The 19,390-nt window shown below is 48.1% G+C and overlaps 1 protein-coding gene across 2 annotated transcripts in view; it reads right to left on the bottom strand.

Annotated features, from left to right (window-relative positions):
- Positions 1-19,139, bottom strand: part of ABCG4 (ATP binding cassette subfamily G member 4) — a 38,358-nt gene extending 19,219 nt beyond the window's left edge. For both annotated transcript variants that reach the window (XM_033172299.1, XM_033172300.1), the window contains exons 1-5: positions 18,905-19,139; positions 3,619-3,736; positions 2,840-2,972; positions 1,120-1,170; positions 800-945 (exon numbers count right to left, since the gene is read on the bottom strand). In XM_033172299.1, the coding sequence (XP_033028190.1) occupies positions 800-945; positions 1,120-1,170; positions 2,840-2,972; positions 3,619-3,736; positions 18,905-19,133 (677 nt within the window). In that variant the 5' untranslated portion in view covers positions 19,134-19,139. The remainder of the gene's footprint in view (positions 1-799; positions 946-1,119; positions 1,171-2,839; positions 2,973-3,618; positions 3,737-18,904) is intronic.
- Between the last annotated feature and the right edge of the window lie 251 nt (positions 19,140-19,390).

The raw sequence follows: 19,390 nt of genomic DNA, 5'->3' as shown, positions 1-19,390 counted from the left end.
AAAGTAAGAAGGCAGATGGACTTGGAGGAATCAAGACTGAGATTGGGGGAGAAGCTCCCGAGTGCCATAATGGGCTAGACTCCACTTGCCCCATCGTGGGGTTTGGGTGGTGATTTCTCTCTTTCCCCCCTCCTGCCTTCTGGGCTGCGGGGCACCTAGACTTCACCCCCAGGTTCCAGCCTTAAATGCACCATTGCTTGCCCAGTGGAGAGCCCCTTCCTACCATTGCCTCCTGCCCTCTCCACCAGAATTGACACCAAGGCTAAATGAGGTCTATGGAATTGTTAGTATTTCACCCCCTCCCTTTGTGAGAATCGTGTGACTTATGGTCTGAGAGAAGGGGGAGGGAACTGAGTCTTTGATCTCTTAATTAACTTCTCTGTGTCAGACAGAATGTGACCTTCACTGTGTGTGTTAGACAGGGTTTGTTCTGGAGATAAGATGTGTGGAAGAAACCTAGCCACACAAGCTGTATAGTTATGTATATATTGTAGCTTGTAGAAAATAAAAGAAGAACTGTTTCAAGTTAATATAGCCAGCGCTTTATTCAACCTCTGAGGAAGTGAGGGTGCTCATGACAGACAGTCTTGAGTCCAGATATTATGATTGAGCTGTAGGTGTTCCAGTCTTATCGCCTGGCCCAGTCGGGGCACGAAGTGGGGCACAAGACCTGGATAGATCCTGGCTTAAATCAACAGGAATCTCTGCAACATCCACTGGATGCTAGCTGAGTCCTGCTGCCTTTCCCCCAGGTGACGTTCAAGGGATAGGGAAGCCTGGAAACGCCTTGGCGTCTTACCTGGTGGGTTCGTCGAAAAACATGACCGGGGGATTGTTGACCAGCTCCAGGGCGATGGCAAGGCGCTTGCGCTGCCCTCCGGACAGGGACATCGTGCGGGTGTAAGAACACTCCAAAAGACTCAGAGCTGTCAAGATCTCCTCCACCTGGACCCCACAGAGGGAGAGAGGGGGGAATGGACAGATTTAGTTGCCACAGGGCAGCCCGAAATGTGGGCTCTTGCCATCATTACTTGATGAGGCCCAGTGTGTGTGTGTGTGTGGGGGGGGAATCACACACACAACTCTCGGTTTTCAAATGTGGGAAATACGCAAACTCACCAGCTCCTTCTTGACTTCCTGCTTCTCGTTCAACTTCAGGTTGGCAGAAACCTGAGTAGGGAAGTGAAAATGTTTTACTTAGGAAGTTATCCGAGCAGGTTAATGCACATCCGGCAGCCTAACGGAGTCTAGTTTGCTGGGGTTCCTGCAAATGGTTGTTGGCATGAGTAAAACCAAGTCATTTGATGTCGGGTGATTGAAAAGCAGGTGCCCCTGTCCAGCTGTGGGTGTGAGGGGGGAGGAATCCCTTCTACCACCACCCCTGGAGTTTTACATGCTCAAATTAGAGCAGCTAGCTTCAGAATAGCCCAGGTCAGGGCCAGATTTAAGTTTGATGAGGCCCTAAGCTACTGAAGGCAATGGGGCCCTTTATATGTCCAGCTGTCCTTTGTCAACAACAAATTGTCGCTGTTTTTTGTGTTGAATATATGCTATATGGTAATTTATGGACCTAATAGGCATCTAAAGCCATTTGCACACACAGAATATAGGCACCCTATATATAGAAATGAGTAAACCAGTGATATTTTAGGGAGCAGGCTAGCAGGCACCCTATATATAGCAGGCACCCTATATATAGAAATGAGTAAACCAGTGATATTTTAGGGAGCAGGCTAGCAGGCGGGGCCCATTACTTACATCATAGGAGCCTACACAACACAAAACACTGTTGCTGTCTGTAGGTTTTATTTTATTTGTTTTTTATCTTATATTTTGGAAATGTACACCCAGTTTTTCCCCTTTAAATCTTTTTGGGGGCCCTAAGCTATAGCTTGTTTAGCTTATACATAAATCCGGCACTGGCCCAGGTTTAAAAAAATGAGAACTGCCATAACTGCGCCAGAGACATTAGAGCTGAGCTACACGAGAAATCAAAACCACATGGTGTTTTCCTGAACTGTGGAAGCATCATATCTTTCAGGGATTCTCCCATATGAAGTAAATAAAAAAACCCATCTCCCCACACTCAAAGTGGACGGTTCTAAACAGGCTTTCTCCCTGACACAAGAGGTGGCCAAACCAGTTTCCAACCCTTGTTAGTGTGGTATATGTTTCTTCATAAGTTTATTCCATATTAATTTGCATTTACAATTTTTTCGGATGAAAATTCATTTATAAATAAGTATTTTAACTGCAAGAGATACATTTAGGAACATAAAATAGGCATTTATAAGACGTACTTCTTGTTTTCCATCAAGAACTATATCACTTTTTTTAATTAAAAAAAGAGAAAGCAAAACCTGGAGTATCATGGCATTCTGATCTGTACCTTACGCCAGGAGAAGCACATCAGGGGACTTTGCTTTGAAATTCACAGAAATCAAATTCCTGACAGAGCCTACTCTGAGGTACAGACAGTGACTGTTTGGTTAAATATGGGGCAAAATATTTAAATATTCCACCACAGAACCATGTCCCCGCTTAAAAACAACAAAACTGTAGTCCTCTGCAGTTTGAGGAGGAATGAGGCAGGAGGTAGTGTACCAATAGGATCCTGACAATAATCTTCTCGCAGGCTATAAGCTCCATAATGTGGAATCCATGAGGTGAAGTGGGTTGGGAAGAGAACCTTTGCTGTTGCCACCAGGGCGTGATTCTCATCCATCTTGACCTCTGCACTTCTCTGGAAATCCAGATTCCTCCTAGGTTTCTCCTGGCACAACCCCCACCCCCACACTATCACCCAAATGTTTCTGGGACCCGTTTCTCCCCTGCTCACCATCATAGCCTCGCGCACGGTGAGATGCGGCAAGAGCATGTCGTCCTGCATGATGTAGCAAGACATCTTCCGGAAGGTGCGGAGCTCCCTTTGCCGCCCATTGACGAGGATCTGCCCCTTCATGCCCGTCTCCCTGTAAATGACAACAGTGATCTGGGATGTTGGGAGTTGTGATTTGGAAACATCTGGAAAGCCAGAGGCTCACCGCCACTTGAGCTACATACATGGAGCTGGAAAACCTGCATTGATCTCAGTGTTCCCAGCTTGAAGGAAGGGAGAAGTCAAGGGCTGGGATAGATCTAGATGGGCTTTCCTCAACTTGGCATTCGCTCTTGAGAACTGGCGCCAACAGTCGACGTGGTTGGGCATTTGCCAATGACCCACACTCAAATAGGGGCCACACCGACAAGACCCACTACAGTGAAGATGTGGGGTCAGTGTTGGAGGAGGTCCGTGAAGGGTAAATTGGCCAGGGTCCTTCAAAACATGGAGCCACCACCCACTCCAGTCACCCCAAACCATTGGCTAGGCTGGCTGAGGATCTGCCTACTGGTCAAATTTGGCCCATGATGGGCAGGTCAGATATAGGAAAAATGGTTCCCCACCCTGTTCTGGAAAAGATGATCCGTGTTCATCACGTGACATAAAACATCATGTGATATATGCTCATTACAGGACATAAATCTGACAGTGCAACAGCAGTTAAAGCAGGAGCTGTAAGGATCCCAATCCCTTCAGTTAAAAACATGCCTCCCTATGAGGAAAGGGCATTGGCTCACCGGTAACCAGCCAGGAGGTTCATGAGGGTTGATTTCCCAGCTCCGGAAGGGCCCATGATCCCGATAAGCTCGCGGCGGCAAAACTTCCCAGACAGACATTTCAGCAGCGTCTTGTATCCTGAAAGAGAGGGAGGAAGGTGGGCAGGTTGCGAGGGCTGCCCCAGAAGTCAGAGAGCAGGAGTGGGGAACCTGAGGGTCACCCAATGCTGTGGGACTCCATCTCCCCCCAGCCCCAGCCAACATGAAGGGAGCTGGTGTCCAAAAACATGCAGGGAAGACCTCAAGTTCCCCACCCATGTCTGAGACAGTGGAGGACACACCTGTCAGCATCTGGTGCATAATTTGAGATTGAGCAAGTTATGTGGCTTCAAACCTCCTTTATTACAATACCAAGTGACATCATTACACTCCATGGATGGGACTCGCGTGGTGCTGTGGTCTAAACCACAGAAGGTCGGCAGTTCAAATTCCCGCAACGGGGTGAGCTCCCATTGCTCTGTCCCAGCTTCAGCCAACCTAGCAGTTTGAAAGCACAACAGTGCAAGTAGATAAATAGTTACCGATGTGGTGGGAAGGTAAACTGCACCTTTTCCTCCAAGAAGATTAAGGTGGCATGCATGGTTCTTCTGCACATTTAATCCTCACAACAACCTTGTGGGGTAGGTTAGATTGAGAGTGGTGGTGACTGGTCGCCCAGTGAGCTTTTTGGCCGAGTGGGAATTTGAACCCTGGTTTCTCAGGTCCTCATCTGACATTCTAACCACTGCATTCGCAACGGCTAACCCTGGTTGCCAAGAGTGAGCCTCGAGAAAGTGTGAGGCAGCGATAAGCAGGAATACCTTTTAAGCTTCAGTTTCCCTGCCCAAACTAATGACTAGCAGAAACCATGTCCCAGTCACCACCCCATCCCAGCTCTGCGCAAAGGAATTCGCACGGTGACATTGTTTGCCAGCGCTACTGAGAAAGAGTTTAAAAAGAGAGGGGGAGCGAGATCTATGTCGCGAGGATCAGTGTCTGCCTCCAGCTTTGTCTGTTCTTGCTCAAATTTGCTCATCGTTCTCAACTCCTGCAACCCTTCACCCAACTTATCTCCTGGTATGTGCTTTATCGGAAGATGGACAGGCCACGCACAGATCCCATCAACCAAACAGCTGCCTCCCTGTCAGCAGATGGGGCAAGAAGCAGAATCTATTGGGAAAGCAAGGTGGAGGGAACCACAAGGCGTTTTGGGAAAGGGGCGGGGGATGAGGCAGAGTTTGCAAAAGTTCTGAGTTCAGAAGGCGTGTGTGTTGGGGCAACTCTGCGAGAACTCGGGGCCGTCCAAGGAAGCTGAATGTGGGAAGATTTAGGAGAGATAAAAAAAAAAGACTTCTTCCTGCAGCACGGAGTTAAGCCACGGAGCTCCCTTACCCACAGGAGGCAGTGATTAGGGCCAGGCAACATCTGGTTTTCAACGTCACGATATATCACCAGCTAAACATTGTGATATACTGATATATCGCAATATCTGAAATAAGGGCAGAGGCATTGGCTGGCTTCACGGTTTCCCCCACATTGTGATTTATGCGTAGCACACAAAAATCACGATTCACAATATTTTGCCAGGTCAAAAATTATAAAACCAATATCATGATATGGACTTGAAACCAGTTTTGGACGATATATCGCCCAGCCCTAACACACATCACGATTCGCAATATATTGCCAGGTCAAAAACTATCAAACCAGTATCACAGTATGGACTTCAAACTGGTTTGGGATGATATATTGATATATGCCACTAACTTGGATAGCATCTGAAGAAGTGTGCATGCACACGAAAGCTCATACCTAGAACAAACTCAGTTGGTCTCTAAGGTGCCACTGGAAAGAATTTTTTATTTTGTTTCGACTATGGCAGACCAACACGGCTACCCACCTGTAATTGGATGGCTTTAGAAGAGGATGAGACAAATTTGTGGAGAAGAGGGCTATAGATAGTTTCTAGCCACAATGGCTATGCTCTGCCTCCATGATCAGAGGCAGTCATGTTTCTGAACACCAGTTGCTGGAAGCCACAGGAGAGGGAAATGCTCTTACTTTCAAATCCTGCTTGCAGTCTTCCCACAGGCATTTGGGTGGCCCCTGTGAGAACAGGATGCTGGACTAAGATGCGCCACCAGCCAGACCCACCAGCAGGACTTTTCTTATGTTCTTAGTCCCAAGCAAAGCTCCTTTGCATCACCACCACCACCAGATTCTTGGGTAGGGGTCATGTCCCTTTCTTCACCCCTCCTCTGTTTTAGTCCCTGTGCTTTTATACACCTGCCTAACAGGGATGCAGGAATTCAACCCATGGTGTCCTTCTCCAAACATGATAGGAAGCTGCCTTTGGTTCATCTAGCTTAGTACCTGTATTGGCTGCACACTAACTGGCAGCAGCCTCCAGGGTTTCAGGGAAGGACTTTCACAGTCCTGCCTGGAGATGCTGGGCATTGAACCTGGGGCCTACTGCATGCAGAGCAAGTGCTTCAGACTTTTCCACCATTGCATCCTCTCCTTACTCGGAGGAAAGCTTTACCTGTTGAACTACTGCTGCTGGCAAAGCAGCTGTTGTCTGGAATCATTCTCACCACAGGAATTCCTTGGGATTAACAGAGGCTGCATGCACACCACATGCCTAATCATAATAATAATAATAATAATAATAATAATAATAGTTGTTGTTGTTATTATTATTGGTGCACATGGCTTCCCCCAAATAGTTTTGGGAGCTGTAGTTCACCGCTCACAGAGCTACAATTCCTAGCACCCTTAGACTACCGTTTCCCAGGCTCCTTTGCAGAAAACCACATGCTTTAAAATGAACCCTAGCTTTAAAATTAAATTTAAAATTTAAATGTAGAGTGTGTCCACAGCCTAGCTCAGAAGACAAAGGCGTGATCTTTGGTACAGGGAGTAAGGGAGCACATGCTGGTTCCTAGTCTAGTTCACCAACTGCTGCTTCCTGTCTTGAAGCAGTCCAGACCAGGCATAGCGAGGAGGTGTGCAGTGCTTCAGGGAACGCCCAGCCCCTAAACGGAGAACTTGAATCAATTTTGGATGCTTTGCTGAGTTCCAGGAAGGGAGCCGAGGTCAGCAGGGCCCATCTCCCTCCCGCAGATGGACGGCAGATTTTGGCAGAATTTCAAGATGACCTGATTCTTACTGGCAACCGCTGTGATGCCAACCGCAATATGGAAAGCAAAACAGGGGGATGGATGAGACGGACAGAGCAAGCGGCTGGAACACAAGGAAGCTGCCTTGTACTGAGTCAGGCCGCTGGACCATCTAGCTTAGTCTTATCTACACCGACCGGCAGTAGCTCTCCAGGATTTCGCACGCACTACTGAGCATGTGGCCCCCTCTCAGATACTTGGCCAAGGGCAAATATGGCCCTTGGGTCAAACAGAGTTAGCCGCCCCTGGTGTAAACACTTAGGCTGTGTACCCGCAATGCTTTAAAGTACATTCTTTCTCTCAAAGGACTCTGGGTACTGTAGTTTACCCCTCACAGAGCTCCAGTTCCCAGCAACCCTTAACCCACACTTCCCAGAAACCTTTGAGGGAAAGAGCGTCCTTCGAATGTGTTTTAAATGTACAACATGTAGGTTGACTTGGTGAGTTTCACCCCATGGCTCACGATTCTTACAGCTTCCGGGAGATGCGCCTGGCACCATCGCTGCCAGTCTTTAGGTGCCAGGCTGAGGCCTTTTTGCCTACTCAGGCCTTTGTTTAATTAATATTGCCTCCTATGGTGGGGACTGTCTTTTAGTGGGCTGGGTAGGAGAACTTGTCTTCACCGATACGTTACTGGATGAACTTTTAAGGTCTTTTGCATTGTTTGTTGTTTTCAAACGTTTTCACGGTTTTAAATTGCTTCCGTGCGTTGCAGTTTACCTCGTCAAATCACTCTGAGATTTTTTTTAAATTTTATTTCGTAGAAGGCAATGTATACGTGTTAATAACAATAATAATTAAAAACACCGGTGCCACACTACAGAATGAATAAAAGAATATAAACTGAATAAGGACCAAAGAGAGACGGAGGCTGCGTTATTCATACGTCTCCTGTGGATTTTGTTTTGCTAATTAGCAGCCCAACTGAGCCACTTCGAGGATTGGGGACGGCTGCTTTGGGAAAAGGTGATTAATCTTTTATTCTCCTGCCCTCCCCCCTGCGCACATTGCCCCTGATTCTGCAACTAGATGTGTGAGGAGGGGAAACATAAGAAGATCACAAGATCCCTGCTGTATCAGACCAATGACCCATCTAGTCCAGCATCCTGTTCTCACAGCCACCACCAAGATGTCTTTGGGAAGCAGGCAAGCAGGACCTGAGCGCAAGAGCCGTCTCCCCTTCTGTGGCTTCCAGAAACAGATATTCAGAACCACTGCTGCCTCCAGCTTTGGAGGCTGGGCAAGTCCAATAGCCTTTGACAGGAAGAGATAAGGCACTTGATGAAGGGCCCTTGCAGAATCCAGCCAGGGGGAGCTGGATTTTGTCAGACTCACTCGATCCTCGCTTAGACTCCTATCTACTGCAGACACATGCACAGATGAAGACATCGTTGAACAGCTTGGCTACTTTGCAATGTGCTTAAAATAAATAAATCAGCAGCTGTGAAGTTAGTACCACCGCTAGAGGGCTCCACAGCACCACAACTCTATTCATCTTTGGTTTGCCCTCCAGAAGGTTTTCTATTTTGCAGGAGGGATATTGGAACTTCTGAGTTTGCACAGTTAAAGTGGATTGACACGCTCTGTCCCTCTAGTGCAACAAGTCCACTTAGAAAACGAACAAACGAAAGAATGTGACAGAGAAATGTACTGGGAAATGTGGGCTGAATGAACGATTAAAGGAAGATTCGTGAACACCCTGCAAGCAAATCAGGATATATCCTTCTTGTCATATAACCACCCTGTAAACAAATCAGAACAAATGCTCAATGAAGAATGGACACAATCTAACCCTTGCATGAACTTTGTGCAAGTGAAAAAGAACAAAGGCTCAATAAATTGGACATCTGAAGAGAACCTCAAAAGGGTTAGGGCAGATCTGCAACATTCATTCGAAGCACATTCAAAGCACCCTCACATTAATACTGTTCACCTGGGTGAAAACTATCTGGCCAGCCTTTTCTTTGTTTAAGAAATTATTTGAAACTTCTGTTGTCTCTCCTAATCCTATTTGGCTTTGTGGGTTTGACTTCTCTTCCTAGACAATTAAATCTCTCTCCCTCCCTCTCTCTCTCCCCCCCCCCAACATGGTGTTAAGCTTTCTCTTCTCCTTTTGTCTCAGACTGATGTGTCTTCTCAATTCCTGTACAGCGCCTGGCACATATAAGGTGTTTTACAATTAATATGTGAGCTCAGTTAGGCTCTACCTCTGAGCCATTAAACCTACCCAGCTCTGTCTGTCTCCTGGCCCACCAAGGCTTCCTCCCTTCACTAAGCTCCACCCACACACTGAGAGACTCCACCCACACCTCCCCAGGCTCCTCCCCTGAGTCTCAGAAGACCTGGCAAAGTCACTCCTACTTGCACCCACCAGATCAATGGCCGACAGTGACCTGCTTAGTATACACACAGCAACATGCAGAGAGCAGCTGCTGATGGTGCTTAGCATTACTAAGGGCTTAAGTGTCCAATTGGCATTAGCTTTCTTCTTCCTTTTTTTGCTTGCTGGAGAAGTTTAATGACATGTGACTAGCAGCAGGCTGTCACTCCAGAGAAGTCATCCCTTTAGAGTGAGAGTCTGTACTCTGTAGCATGAAGGAACTGAGGAAGAGACATGGGTCAGTAGTACAACATCTGCCTAGCATGCAGAAGGTCCCAGTTCAATCCCTGGCATCATCTCTAGTGAGGGCAGGGAAGTACCCACTCTGAAGCCTTAAGAGAGCTGCTGCCAGTCAGTGTAGACAATATTGAGCTTGGTGGACCCAGGGGTTTGGTCCATACAGCAGCTTTCTATAATCCAAACTGGTAGTTTAGCGGGGGAGGTGAATGCTTATTGAGAAGACAGAGGTTTAGGGAAGAGTACAAACCATTGCATTGTTACTCAGAATATTCCATAGTAAATGTGTTTAGGACTCTCTATTAAAAGAGAGTGACAGGCAGACATTCCTATCATGGGCGTAGCCAGGGTTTTTGTTGGTGGGGGCAGGCTTTTGTTAGGGGGACAGAACCTCAGATTTGTATTGATTTGGGTGGGGGGCAGCTGCCCCCCTTGGCTACACCCATGATTCCTATCAATCCTGTTGCTATTACAATGAATATACCTGTGAATTTAGGACCTCCAGTGAGTCATTCCAGCTCACAAGTCCCTGTTCTCCAAGACAGCTAAGCAGGTGCCTTACTCTGCTGGGCCGACATTTTGCCAGCGCAAAGAGCGTGGAAGCTACGCAGAGCTCCTCAGCAGGCCTACCATGTTCCTGCCTGACAAAGAGTCCTGTTGGATTCCAAAGCTTTCGTCTTCTCCTTTCTCAACTCCAGATGGATTAGTCAAAGGTTATGACCTAACTCTCTGTGGGGCCAAGAAGGTAGCAACTGTGTGTATTCTCAATGAATATTGCCTTCATTGATCAAACAACATTTCCTTCCACACTTGGCATTTTGTCTGGAATTGCTATCCTGAACTTACTGACTTTTTATTAACAACCAGAGGGCTTAAAGACTTAACTTGCAAACAGGCCGTTAGCAACAATTTATTTAATTGTCAGATTTCACCAGGAAAGGGTAAATCTGGATTAGATGGGGATATGTGTGAAATACAGACAAGTGTTTTTATGCCAAACATGCCATAAGGATGATGCAAAAAATAAATAAATGCACATCTGAGGATCAACCACCCCATAATAGAGCCCCTCTGTTGTTGCCGGTCTGTTGTACAGTATTTCAGGTTCTTCTTGTGTGACTCCCTTCTCCCCAACCCCACAACTTGATTTATGGCAATTAATTCGCAAATGAAGCACAACTGCAGCATCAGCCTGTCCACTGTGGTCAGGCAAAACTCTACTGAGGTTTCAAAGGTCCCCTAGTGTAGTAACGTCCTGATTGCCCCTTCTGCCCTGTTGATTGCTTCCTTTCAGGGTGGCTGGGGATTAATCAATTGCCCCTTAATTAATCAGTTCTTGTTCCCTGTGGGGAGGAAACTTTAATTACTGATGTCATCCTCCCCACCCTTTCAATGGCAAAGTTAAGTTGACAAATGAAATAGCAGGATTTTACAATCAAAAGGGGGAGGGATGAAAAACGAGAGGAAATCAGAAATAAACGCTCCCCCGAATGGTGAACAGAAACTGACGAATTATGTGGCAATTAGGGAGCATTAAGATGCAATCAATCATTTATCCCATTCCCTGCACGGAAGGGAAGCTGATAAAAGTAACAGAAGCTGAAAGGAGGAAGCTTCTAATTAAGTTCTTTGGAGACTTTGCTGAACGCAACTTATTTCTGAGCAAACATGAGAGATGGACCTTGGCAGAAGCTCTGCTGTAGAAAATAGTGCTATATTAAGTGCATTGCAAAACCAGCCATTTAATTCCACTTCTAGTCGATGGTGGAAGTGCAATGCATCAGCAGCACCAAAGTATGTAACGTGGAAGCCACCAACTAACTGCGCTAGGGGACAAGAAGGAAATTCATGCCTTTTCCTCCCTTTATGTGACTTGGCTCACTGCCGTGAGTTAGCTCAAGTTATTTCCTATGGAAGCAACTTTCTGCAGTGCGCCAACTCTGGGTGGTGTGCTGTGGTCGGGGCTGTGTTATGCGGCCCTACAGTTGCCTAGCAACTCGGATATGATTTCCCACAACCCCTTGCAAGTGGCAAAATGGCTGCCCAGGGAAACAGCACAGGTGGAAGACGTGTGGGGAGGAGAGAGGATGATGCAGGCAGAGGGGCCCAAGTATAAGGGGTGAGGGAGTAAGAGCACAGTTGCAGGATGAGGTACACAGCCGCAAGGCGGGTGAATGAAGAGATGGCAACTCAGACTCCATCTAGGTTGTTCTGGTGGCTGAGGCCGGCCCTGACACTGGGAAATATTTGCCCCAGCGCTTTTGTTGTCATGCAAAACGAACCCTAAACCACAGGCATCACTGGGAATAAAGAATAAGTTTGCCAATTCCAGCAAATACCAAGCATGGCTCTCCTGCCTTTGACCTATTTTGAAAAGAAGATGTTCCCTATGGGAGGGCTGAATTAAAAAAATAACATGAAATTTAGGGTTTCCACCCATCCAACCAAAATGCTATACAGTGGTACCTCGGGTTACATACGCTTCAGGTTACATACTCGGCTAACCCAGAAATAACGCTTCAGGTTAAGAACTTTGCTTCAGGATAAGAACAGAAATCGTTTTCTGGCGGCGCAGTGGCAGCAGGAGGTCCCATTAGCTAAAGTGGTGCTTCAAGGTTAAGAACAGTTTCAGGTTAAGAACGGACCTCTGGAACGAATTAAGTACGTAACCAGAGGTACCACTGTAAAGAGAGACCCTTAACCCCCACCTGAGGCATTTAAGGGGTATGGAATGCTGAAACCCAGGACTGGAGGAAAACACTATCAAGGATACAACCCCAAATATTTTCATGTTTTCATAATCATTGTTATATCAGGTTTATTAACAGTCACCCATCTGGTCACCTGGGGCGAGTAAAGCTTGTTGCAGGGGAACAGGCTGGAAATGGATGTATTAGACTATTCTAGGTGTTTGCCTAGGAAAGCTTTCCTTCCCAGACAGAGCCTGTTCCACGTTTGAAATGGTATCTGGAATTTTAACAGCTGAACATGAACAACTTTCAATGAGAAACCGTATCAGTAGTGGGTTGGGCGCCTCTGCACAAGGAGCTGTACTCGGTGAGAAGACATGCCACCTAACAGGGAGGAAGGAGGATTTGAGCACAAATATCCCTGCCAGCATTTGCTAGGAAAGTCCAGTAGGTTAGGAGGATGGCAGATTTATAATCCACCTAATCTGATCTCTCTTTTGCAGATCCTATCCCCTGCATTCTAAAACCTCTTTCTCTGCCTCGCTAATCTTGACTTCTGAAGTGATCCTGGCACAGTAACCCTGCGAAAACAAGCTGGGGAAATTTCCACCCAAGCCATTCTCATATGCAGAGAACGTAGAGGTGAAAAACAGATAATAATAATTTTTTAAAAATCAGTGAAATTGGATTTGAAGAAGAGAAGAAGTGTTTGGATTTGATATCCCGCTTTATCACTACCCGAAGGAGTCTCAAAGCGGCTAACATTCTCCTTTCCCTTCCTCCCCCACAACAAACACTCTGTGAGGTGAGTGGGGCTGAGAGACTTCAGAGAAGTGTGACTAGCCCAAGGTCACCCAGCAGCTGCATGTGGAGGAGTGGGGACCGCGAACCCGGTTCACCAGATTACGAGACTACTGCTCTTAACCACTACACCACACTGGCTCTGAAGTGTGTGTGTGTGTGTGTGTGTGTGTGTGTGTCTGTGTCTGTGTCTGTGTCTGGAAATCTGAATCCGTATTTATTTCCATTCTGAATCAAGGCACTTCAAGGGGAAGTAAGAATTTCACTTCATTATCACTTCATTTCATGGTAGCTCTACAATACAATAAAAATTATTTCTCTCTCTCTCTCTCTCTCTGTCTCTCTCTCTGTGTGTGTGTGTGTGTGTGTAACTGCTTGCTGCATATATTGCAGCCATGAGCCTTCTAAACAGATTTGTCACCTGGCCAAAAGCCTGCCCCAAATCCTCTTTTCTGACAACCCCCCAGATGTCTGTCGCTATGCAGTGCCATAAGGAAACTGCTCTGCACATCCTCAAAGAAAGCTCTTCCTTCCTCCCAGCCCCCATTCCTCAGCAAAGCTGAGCCCCGACACTGAAAACAGGTTCTGGGGCAAAACCCCATACTTCAGACTAAACCCCAGAGCTTAGACACAGAACCACTGAGCTACATGCATGCAGGCAATGCCTCTTTTTGGTTTGAAGAGAGGGAAGGGGAAGAGAGGTGGGCTGGGGGGAGGGGTAAACAACAAACCAGTAGATTTTAATCTGCGAGCGATTGCAAGAAAATCCAGGGGAAAAATAGGAAGGACTCTCCGCCCCCACCCCCCACCCCGCAGCATGAGAGAGATGCCGCTGGCCTGCCACTCAGACACGATTGCGGCGCAGAGCAGTGTGGTTACTCGAGTTCATTGACTGCCAGTAACCTCCGCCTGCCTTGAGCTCAGCTGCTGCAAATCTAACTCCGCTCAGGCAGCACCAGTGAGGGCATCCTTCTCGGCAAGGTTTGCTTCCTCTTCTTCCTTTCAACCAAGACCAGGGTCTGGATGATGGGGCCTGATCCCCCAGAAAGAGCACCCTCCAAACCTTTCACAGGCTCGCTCTGCACTAATCCAGGCAAGGGTCTTTCCTCGCAGCTGGGGAAATCTGCCATCAGTGCAACTCAGACGTTCTGCACGCATACTGCAGTGTGCAGGAATCGCAATCTCAGGAGAAGGGTTGAAGCTGCATGCAAAAAATTCCAGGTTCAATCCTCAGCATCTCCAGGGAGGGTCGGGAATTCTCCCTGCCTGAGACCCTAGAAAGCCACTGCTGGTCAGTGCAGACACTACAGAGCCAGATGGAGCAATGGTCTGAGTCAAGATATAAGGCGACCTCCTAAGTGCTTGAGGAGAATGTGTTGCAGCAGTGCTTGAATCATAGAATTGTAGAGTTGGAAAGGACCACAAGGGCCATCTAGTCCATCCCTCTGCCATGCAGGAATCCTTTGCCCAACATGGGGCTCGAACCCATGACCCTGAGATTGAGAGTCTTCTGCTCTACTTACTGAGCTACCAGGGCGCAGTCAGTGGACTTCTCCTAGGAACGTAGGAACTTATCCCGATTCAAGCCCACTAAGTTCAGTATTGTCTGCACTAACCGGCATCATCTCTCCAGGGTTTCTGACCAGGGAGTCTCTCCCCAGCCCTAACGCAGGGATTGAACCTGCGACCTTCTCCATACAAACCAGATGCTCTACCGCTGAGCTATGGCCTTTGCCCTAAAAAGCAACACAGCACAGCATGGACAAGGGGGGGTCATACAACTGTCAATGCAAGCACAGGCAAGCTTTTTACGCAAAATGTAAATTATTCCCTCCAGCCTTCTCGCCTTAGGGATGGCGTGCAGCAAGGGGTCAAATCTCTCCCAGGTATCTTGACCCGGGCTAGGTGGAGAGAGGGGACCCAACTGATGATTAGCGTTTATCAGGGACAGTGGAGGAAGCTTCTTCTTCAAGGGCTCCACAAAGTCAATCCCATGTAGGATTAACCTGGATCTTACTGGCTTAAAGCAGAGCAAAACTCCTTTGGGCTCAGCAGATAGAGAACTGGCCGCTGTCTATCTACCGACCCCTTCCCTCTTCCCTAAAGCTGAAGCAATGGGATAAACATTCGTGGACAGGGAGGGGGGAACCACTGACTGCAGGATTGCACAAGCTGTGACCTGCCAAGCCAAAGGCAGCCTGTCATTGTCAGCCACTGGGGCAACTTCCTTACTGCCCTATTGTCTGCAGTCCTGGATGAGTGGCCAAGCCAGGAGGGCGATCAAAGCCCTGGTTGGGGTACCGTGCGTGGTTAGCAAGCGCATTTGACGGGGTTGCCTGCTTCTGAATAGAATGTGCACGCACATGCTCACTTTGGACACTTCCCTGGTGGTGCTACCCTGCTCTTTAGTGTTGAATTGGAGTAAACGGCAACTGGGTTTTCCATGGATTGCTGTGTGTTCCGATTAAGCGCCATAGAGCAGGCTTTCGGGGGGGGGGGAACAGCGGGGAAAACACAAAACTGCTTGGACCTGTGCTTTTTAAGCATGGGACAAGCAGAAGTGTTGACGAATCCTCAGTGGCAGACCATCTGCTTGGCATTCAGAAGATGCCAGCATGGCTGAAACCCTGGAAAGTCGCTGTCGGGTCTGCATAGATAATACCGAGCTAGATGGAACAATGGTCTGACTCTGGTTGCATTTGCCCCATACATTCAAAGCACAAGGCTTCAACCCCCCCCCCCAAAAAAAAGAATCATGGGAACTACAGTTTGCCCCGTGGAGCTTTGATTCCCACCCCCTGGCAAACTACGGTTCCCAGGATTCTTTGTGAGAAATCATGCGCTTTTAATGTACAGTGTGGATGTGACTTCCGTATAAGTCAGCTTCCTATGCTCCCAATGATCCCTTCCTTGGGCTCAGCACAATTTGGCGCTGCCCCGTGCTGGTGTGCTCTCAACCTTATGCTTTCCAAAGAAAATGCTTTCTTTTGGGGGCCTTGCTTTCAGGGGTGGGGTGGGGCTGGTGATTGGCATTCCATGCAGGGAGCTAATTAAGGCAGGCCACCACCTCCCACCTGCCATAACCCTCCCCCGGCTTTCTGCAGCACTGATTTATATGCGCCGAGCGATGGTGCCGCCTACGCAGGATCAGGCTCCCCAGAGAGCTCAGAGAAAGAGAGGGAAAGATGCCCGTGGCTGGGGCAGGAAACAGATGCTAAATTTATCTCCTTATCATCACGTGTTCTTGCCTGGCATCAAGGCCTCGGATCTTCGGGGAGACTGAGCAGAACAAGGCATGCCTTCAGGTGGGGAGTCCCCACCCCAGAGGCAGCATTCCTGCCTCTGGAACTTCATGGGATGTGGGACCTCTCACTATTGTGGGTTGTGCAAAAATACCAGGGCCCTGTGTGGGAACATGGGTCAGGTGGATCAAGGGCTGGGGACCTGCAGCGCTCCATCTCTGTTCATGGAGGAGAAGGCCATTGGTGGCTACTAGCCAGGATGGCGATGCTCTGAATACTAGTTGATGGGATTCTCAGGTCCTGCTTGCGGGTTTCCCAGCACCCTTAACAGACTACAGCTCCCAGGATCCTTTGGGCAAAAGCCATAGCTTTTAAAGTGGCATCATGGTTCTTTAAATGTGCAATGTACATGGAGTGTGGCTTCTTTTAACAAGGCACACCAAGGATTGAATTCGGGGACCTCCTGCATGCAAAACAAGGGTCTCTGCTCCCAAACGATAGGCTAAATGGCAAAGGAGGAGCAAGCTGACAGTTTTGGACTTGGACACATGAGAACATTAGACGAGACCTGTAGCAGGATCAAACCAAAGGGGGCCATTTAAGGGAAGGGTGATGGCTCAATGGTAGACCACCTGCCTTGGGCACAGAAGGTGCCAGGTTCAATCCCCTGCATCTCCAGGCAGGTATGGGAAAGACCCCTGTCTGAATGCCTGGAGAGCTGCTGCCAGTCAGTGTAGGCAACACTGAGGTAGATGGACCAATGGCCTGATAGGCAGTGTCCTATGTTCCTCATAGAGCATTCTCTCCCCCCCGCCCCAAATGGTCAACCAAGTATTTCTGGCAAGCCCGTAAGCAGAATATGAGTTCAACTGTCCTCTCCAACGATTGCTGTTCATAGAATCATAGAATTGTAGAGTTAGAAGGGGCCCTGAGGATCATCTAGTCCAACCCCTGCAAGGCACGAACCCGGCCCACAGCCATCCCTGACTGGGCTCGAACCACCAACCTTCCAGTTGACAGCCAGATGCGCTGACCCATTGTGCCACAGGAGGGCATGGTGCTTCTAATACTAGAGGCGATGCAGCCGCCGTTGGTCATTATTGATAGCCTTACCCTCCATGAATTTGTCTAATTCCCCTTTAAAATTATCCACCACCCCCCTTGAAAGCTATCCCACATTGACAGCCATCACTACATCTTGGGGTAGCAAATTCTGCAGCTTCCCTATGCGCTGAGAGAAGAAGGCCTTCCTTTAGTCTGTCCTGAGTCTCCCATCCTTCGGTTTCATTAGATGGACCCCATTGTATTTTATCTTCATCATCTCACCCTTCACCCTGAGGTCCCTCGGGTACCGGCAGGTTACAAGATGAAAAGTGCTATGCACTGAACCAGCCATTTCAGCTACTGGATAGGTTACAGTCCAATCCTATGATTTGATTTACTTAGTAGTAAGTCTCACTGCGTTCAGTGGGATTTATTCCCAAGTTAGGACACGACTGAACGACTGAACAACAACAAAGTGTGCACAAGATGGCAGCTTTAATTGCCAACAACCTTTTTTTACCAAAGCTAATATATACACTGGAGTTGGCAAGCAAGTGAGAGCTAAGGTCTTGTAAGGCTTGCTTGCAAAACTTTAGATTCAGGCTATCAACCAAATCCATCAAAGTGTCTAAATTCTCTCATCGCCTATGTTGCTGTCTCCTTTCCCAGAAAGCCGGGCAAGAGACGAGCGGGTTTTACAAGGGAGAATAATGTCTCTAATTGCTGTTGAACCTTCACAAAGATCTCCTTTCTCGGAGGGTTCCAAAAGTGAGCAGCTGTGCTTTTTCCAATTTCCCTCCTGCCTCACCATCCTCAGTTTCTAGTCCCTTCTCTTTCCATTGCACATAAGGACCCACCCCTCAATTTCAGAAGTTCGGGTGCAAGTGCTGATGCTCATGTAGCCAAAAATGGCACCACCCATGCTCAAGTGGTTTAAAGAAAAAACAAGATTTGAAAAAAAGCAAACAAACCCACAATAAAACTGTAAGGCAGGCATGTCCAAATCTGTCCCGCTGATCAGTTTAATCTGGCCCCTGTGGCAGTTTATTCCCTGGGGTGAAATCCTAAAAAAATATCCCTAAACAACCTCAAAAAGGTCAAAAACTTTGGTCGGCCCCCATGGCCCTTCACTTCATCAAATCTGGCCCTCTTTGAAAAAAGGAGACCTCAAGGCAGGAACCCCAAAACAGCAGTCCAATGAGGACTTAGCATGTTTGGTGGGCATGAAACGCTGGCTGACTTATGGGGCGGGGGGGTGGTGGAAGGGAGTGTCATGGAGCACAACTAATGGGAACACTCCATGCTGCAACATTTTGTTGCAGGTCTTCTTTCCCATATCATTTAAGCAAACACTGAAGCATCCCAGTTTGCATTCAGGAAGAAAGAGAAGACAAGAAATATGTCCTGACTAGCCAGTAAGCAGGCCAGGCTGTTCCTGTGACTCAGAAGCAGATGTAGCTTAGTTTGGTACATTAGTCACAATTCTCCACATGCTTCTTCCCATTATATTCCTGCTTAAGAGGGACACCAGCAAATCACATCTATGCACACACATGCACACGTGCAGATGTGTGCATGTGTGTGCATAGATGTTTGCATGCGCAGAGCCACGCAGGGCCATGGAAGGAGAGACTTAGAGGGAAAGCAGCGGGCCCCGATTCACACGTGTGCACAAATGCCAGGAGGGCATCCTACCTCTCTTCCGCCACCAGGAGCCCTCCCGGACGGAATACGACAGGTCGGCAAACTCAATGTCCACAGCCGAGCGCTTGGGCAAGTGGGAGAACCGCTGGGCTTCCGTGATGTGGTTCTCCACCTTCTTCAGGTGGGTGGTCAGGAGGGGAGCATCCTGCGAGCCGGAATTGCACACCGTGTCCTCCAGGGCGATGGAGACGCATGCGGGGTCAAGGCTCTTCTCAGCCATCACCACTGAACTGCAGAAAAAGGGATGGAGGGATCAGGAAGCAGTTGGGCTAGAAGTGTCTCACTCACTCTCTTACGAAATCCAGAATGTGAGCCCATAAGAGGAGCCTGGCTTCTGGATCAGGCTAACAGCCCATCTAGTCCAGCATCCTGTTCTCACAGTGGCCACTCAGATGCCCATGGGAAGCACACAAGAAGGCCCTGAGTGCAACAGCGCTCTCCCCTAGCCAGCTATAAATATTTCACAGTAATAGCCAG

This window comes from Lacerta agilis, chromosome 15 (genome assembly GCF_009819535.1).
Source record: "Lacerta agilis isolate rLacAgi1 chromosome 15, rLacAgi1.pri, whole genome shotgun sequence".
Lineage (NCBI taxonomy): Eukaryota > Metazoa > Chordata > Lepidosauria > Squamata > Lacertidae > Lacerta > Lacerta agilis.
Note: the sequence above shows the minus strand (reverse complement) of the source record. Positions and strands in the feature narration are given on the sequence as shown.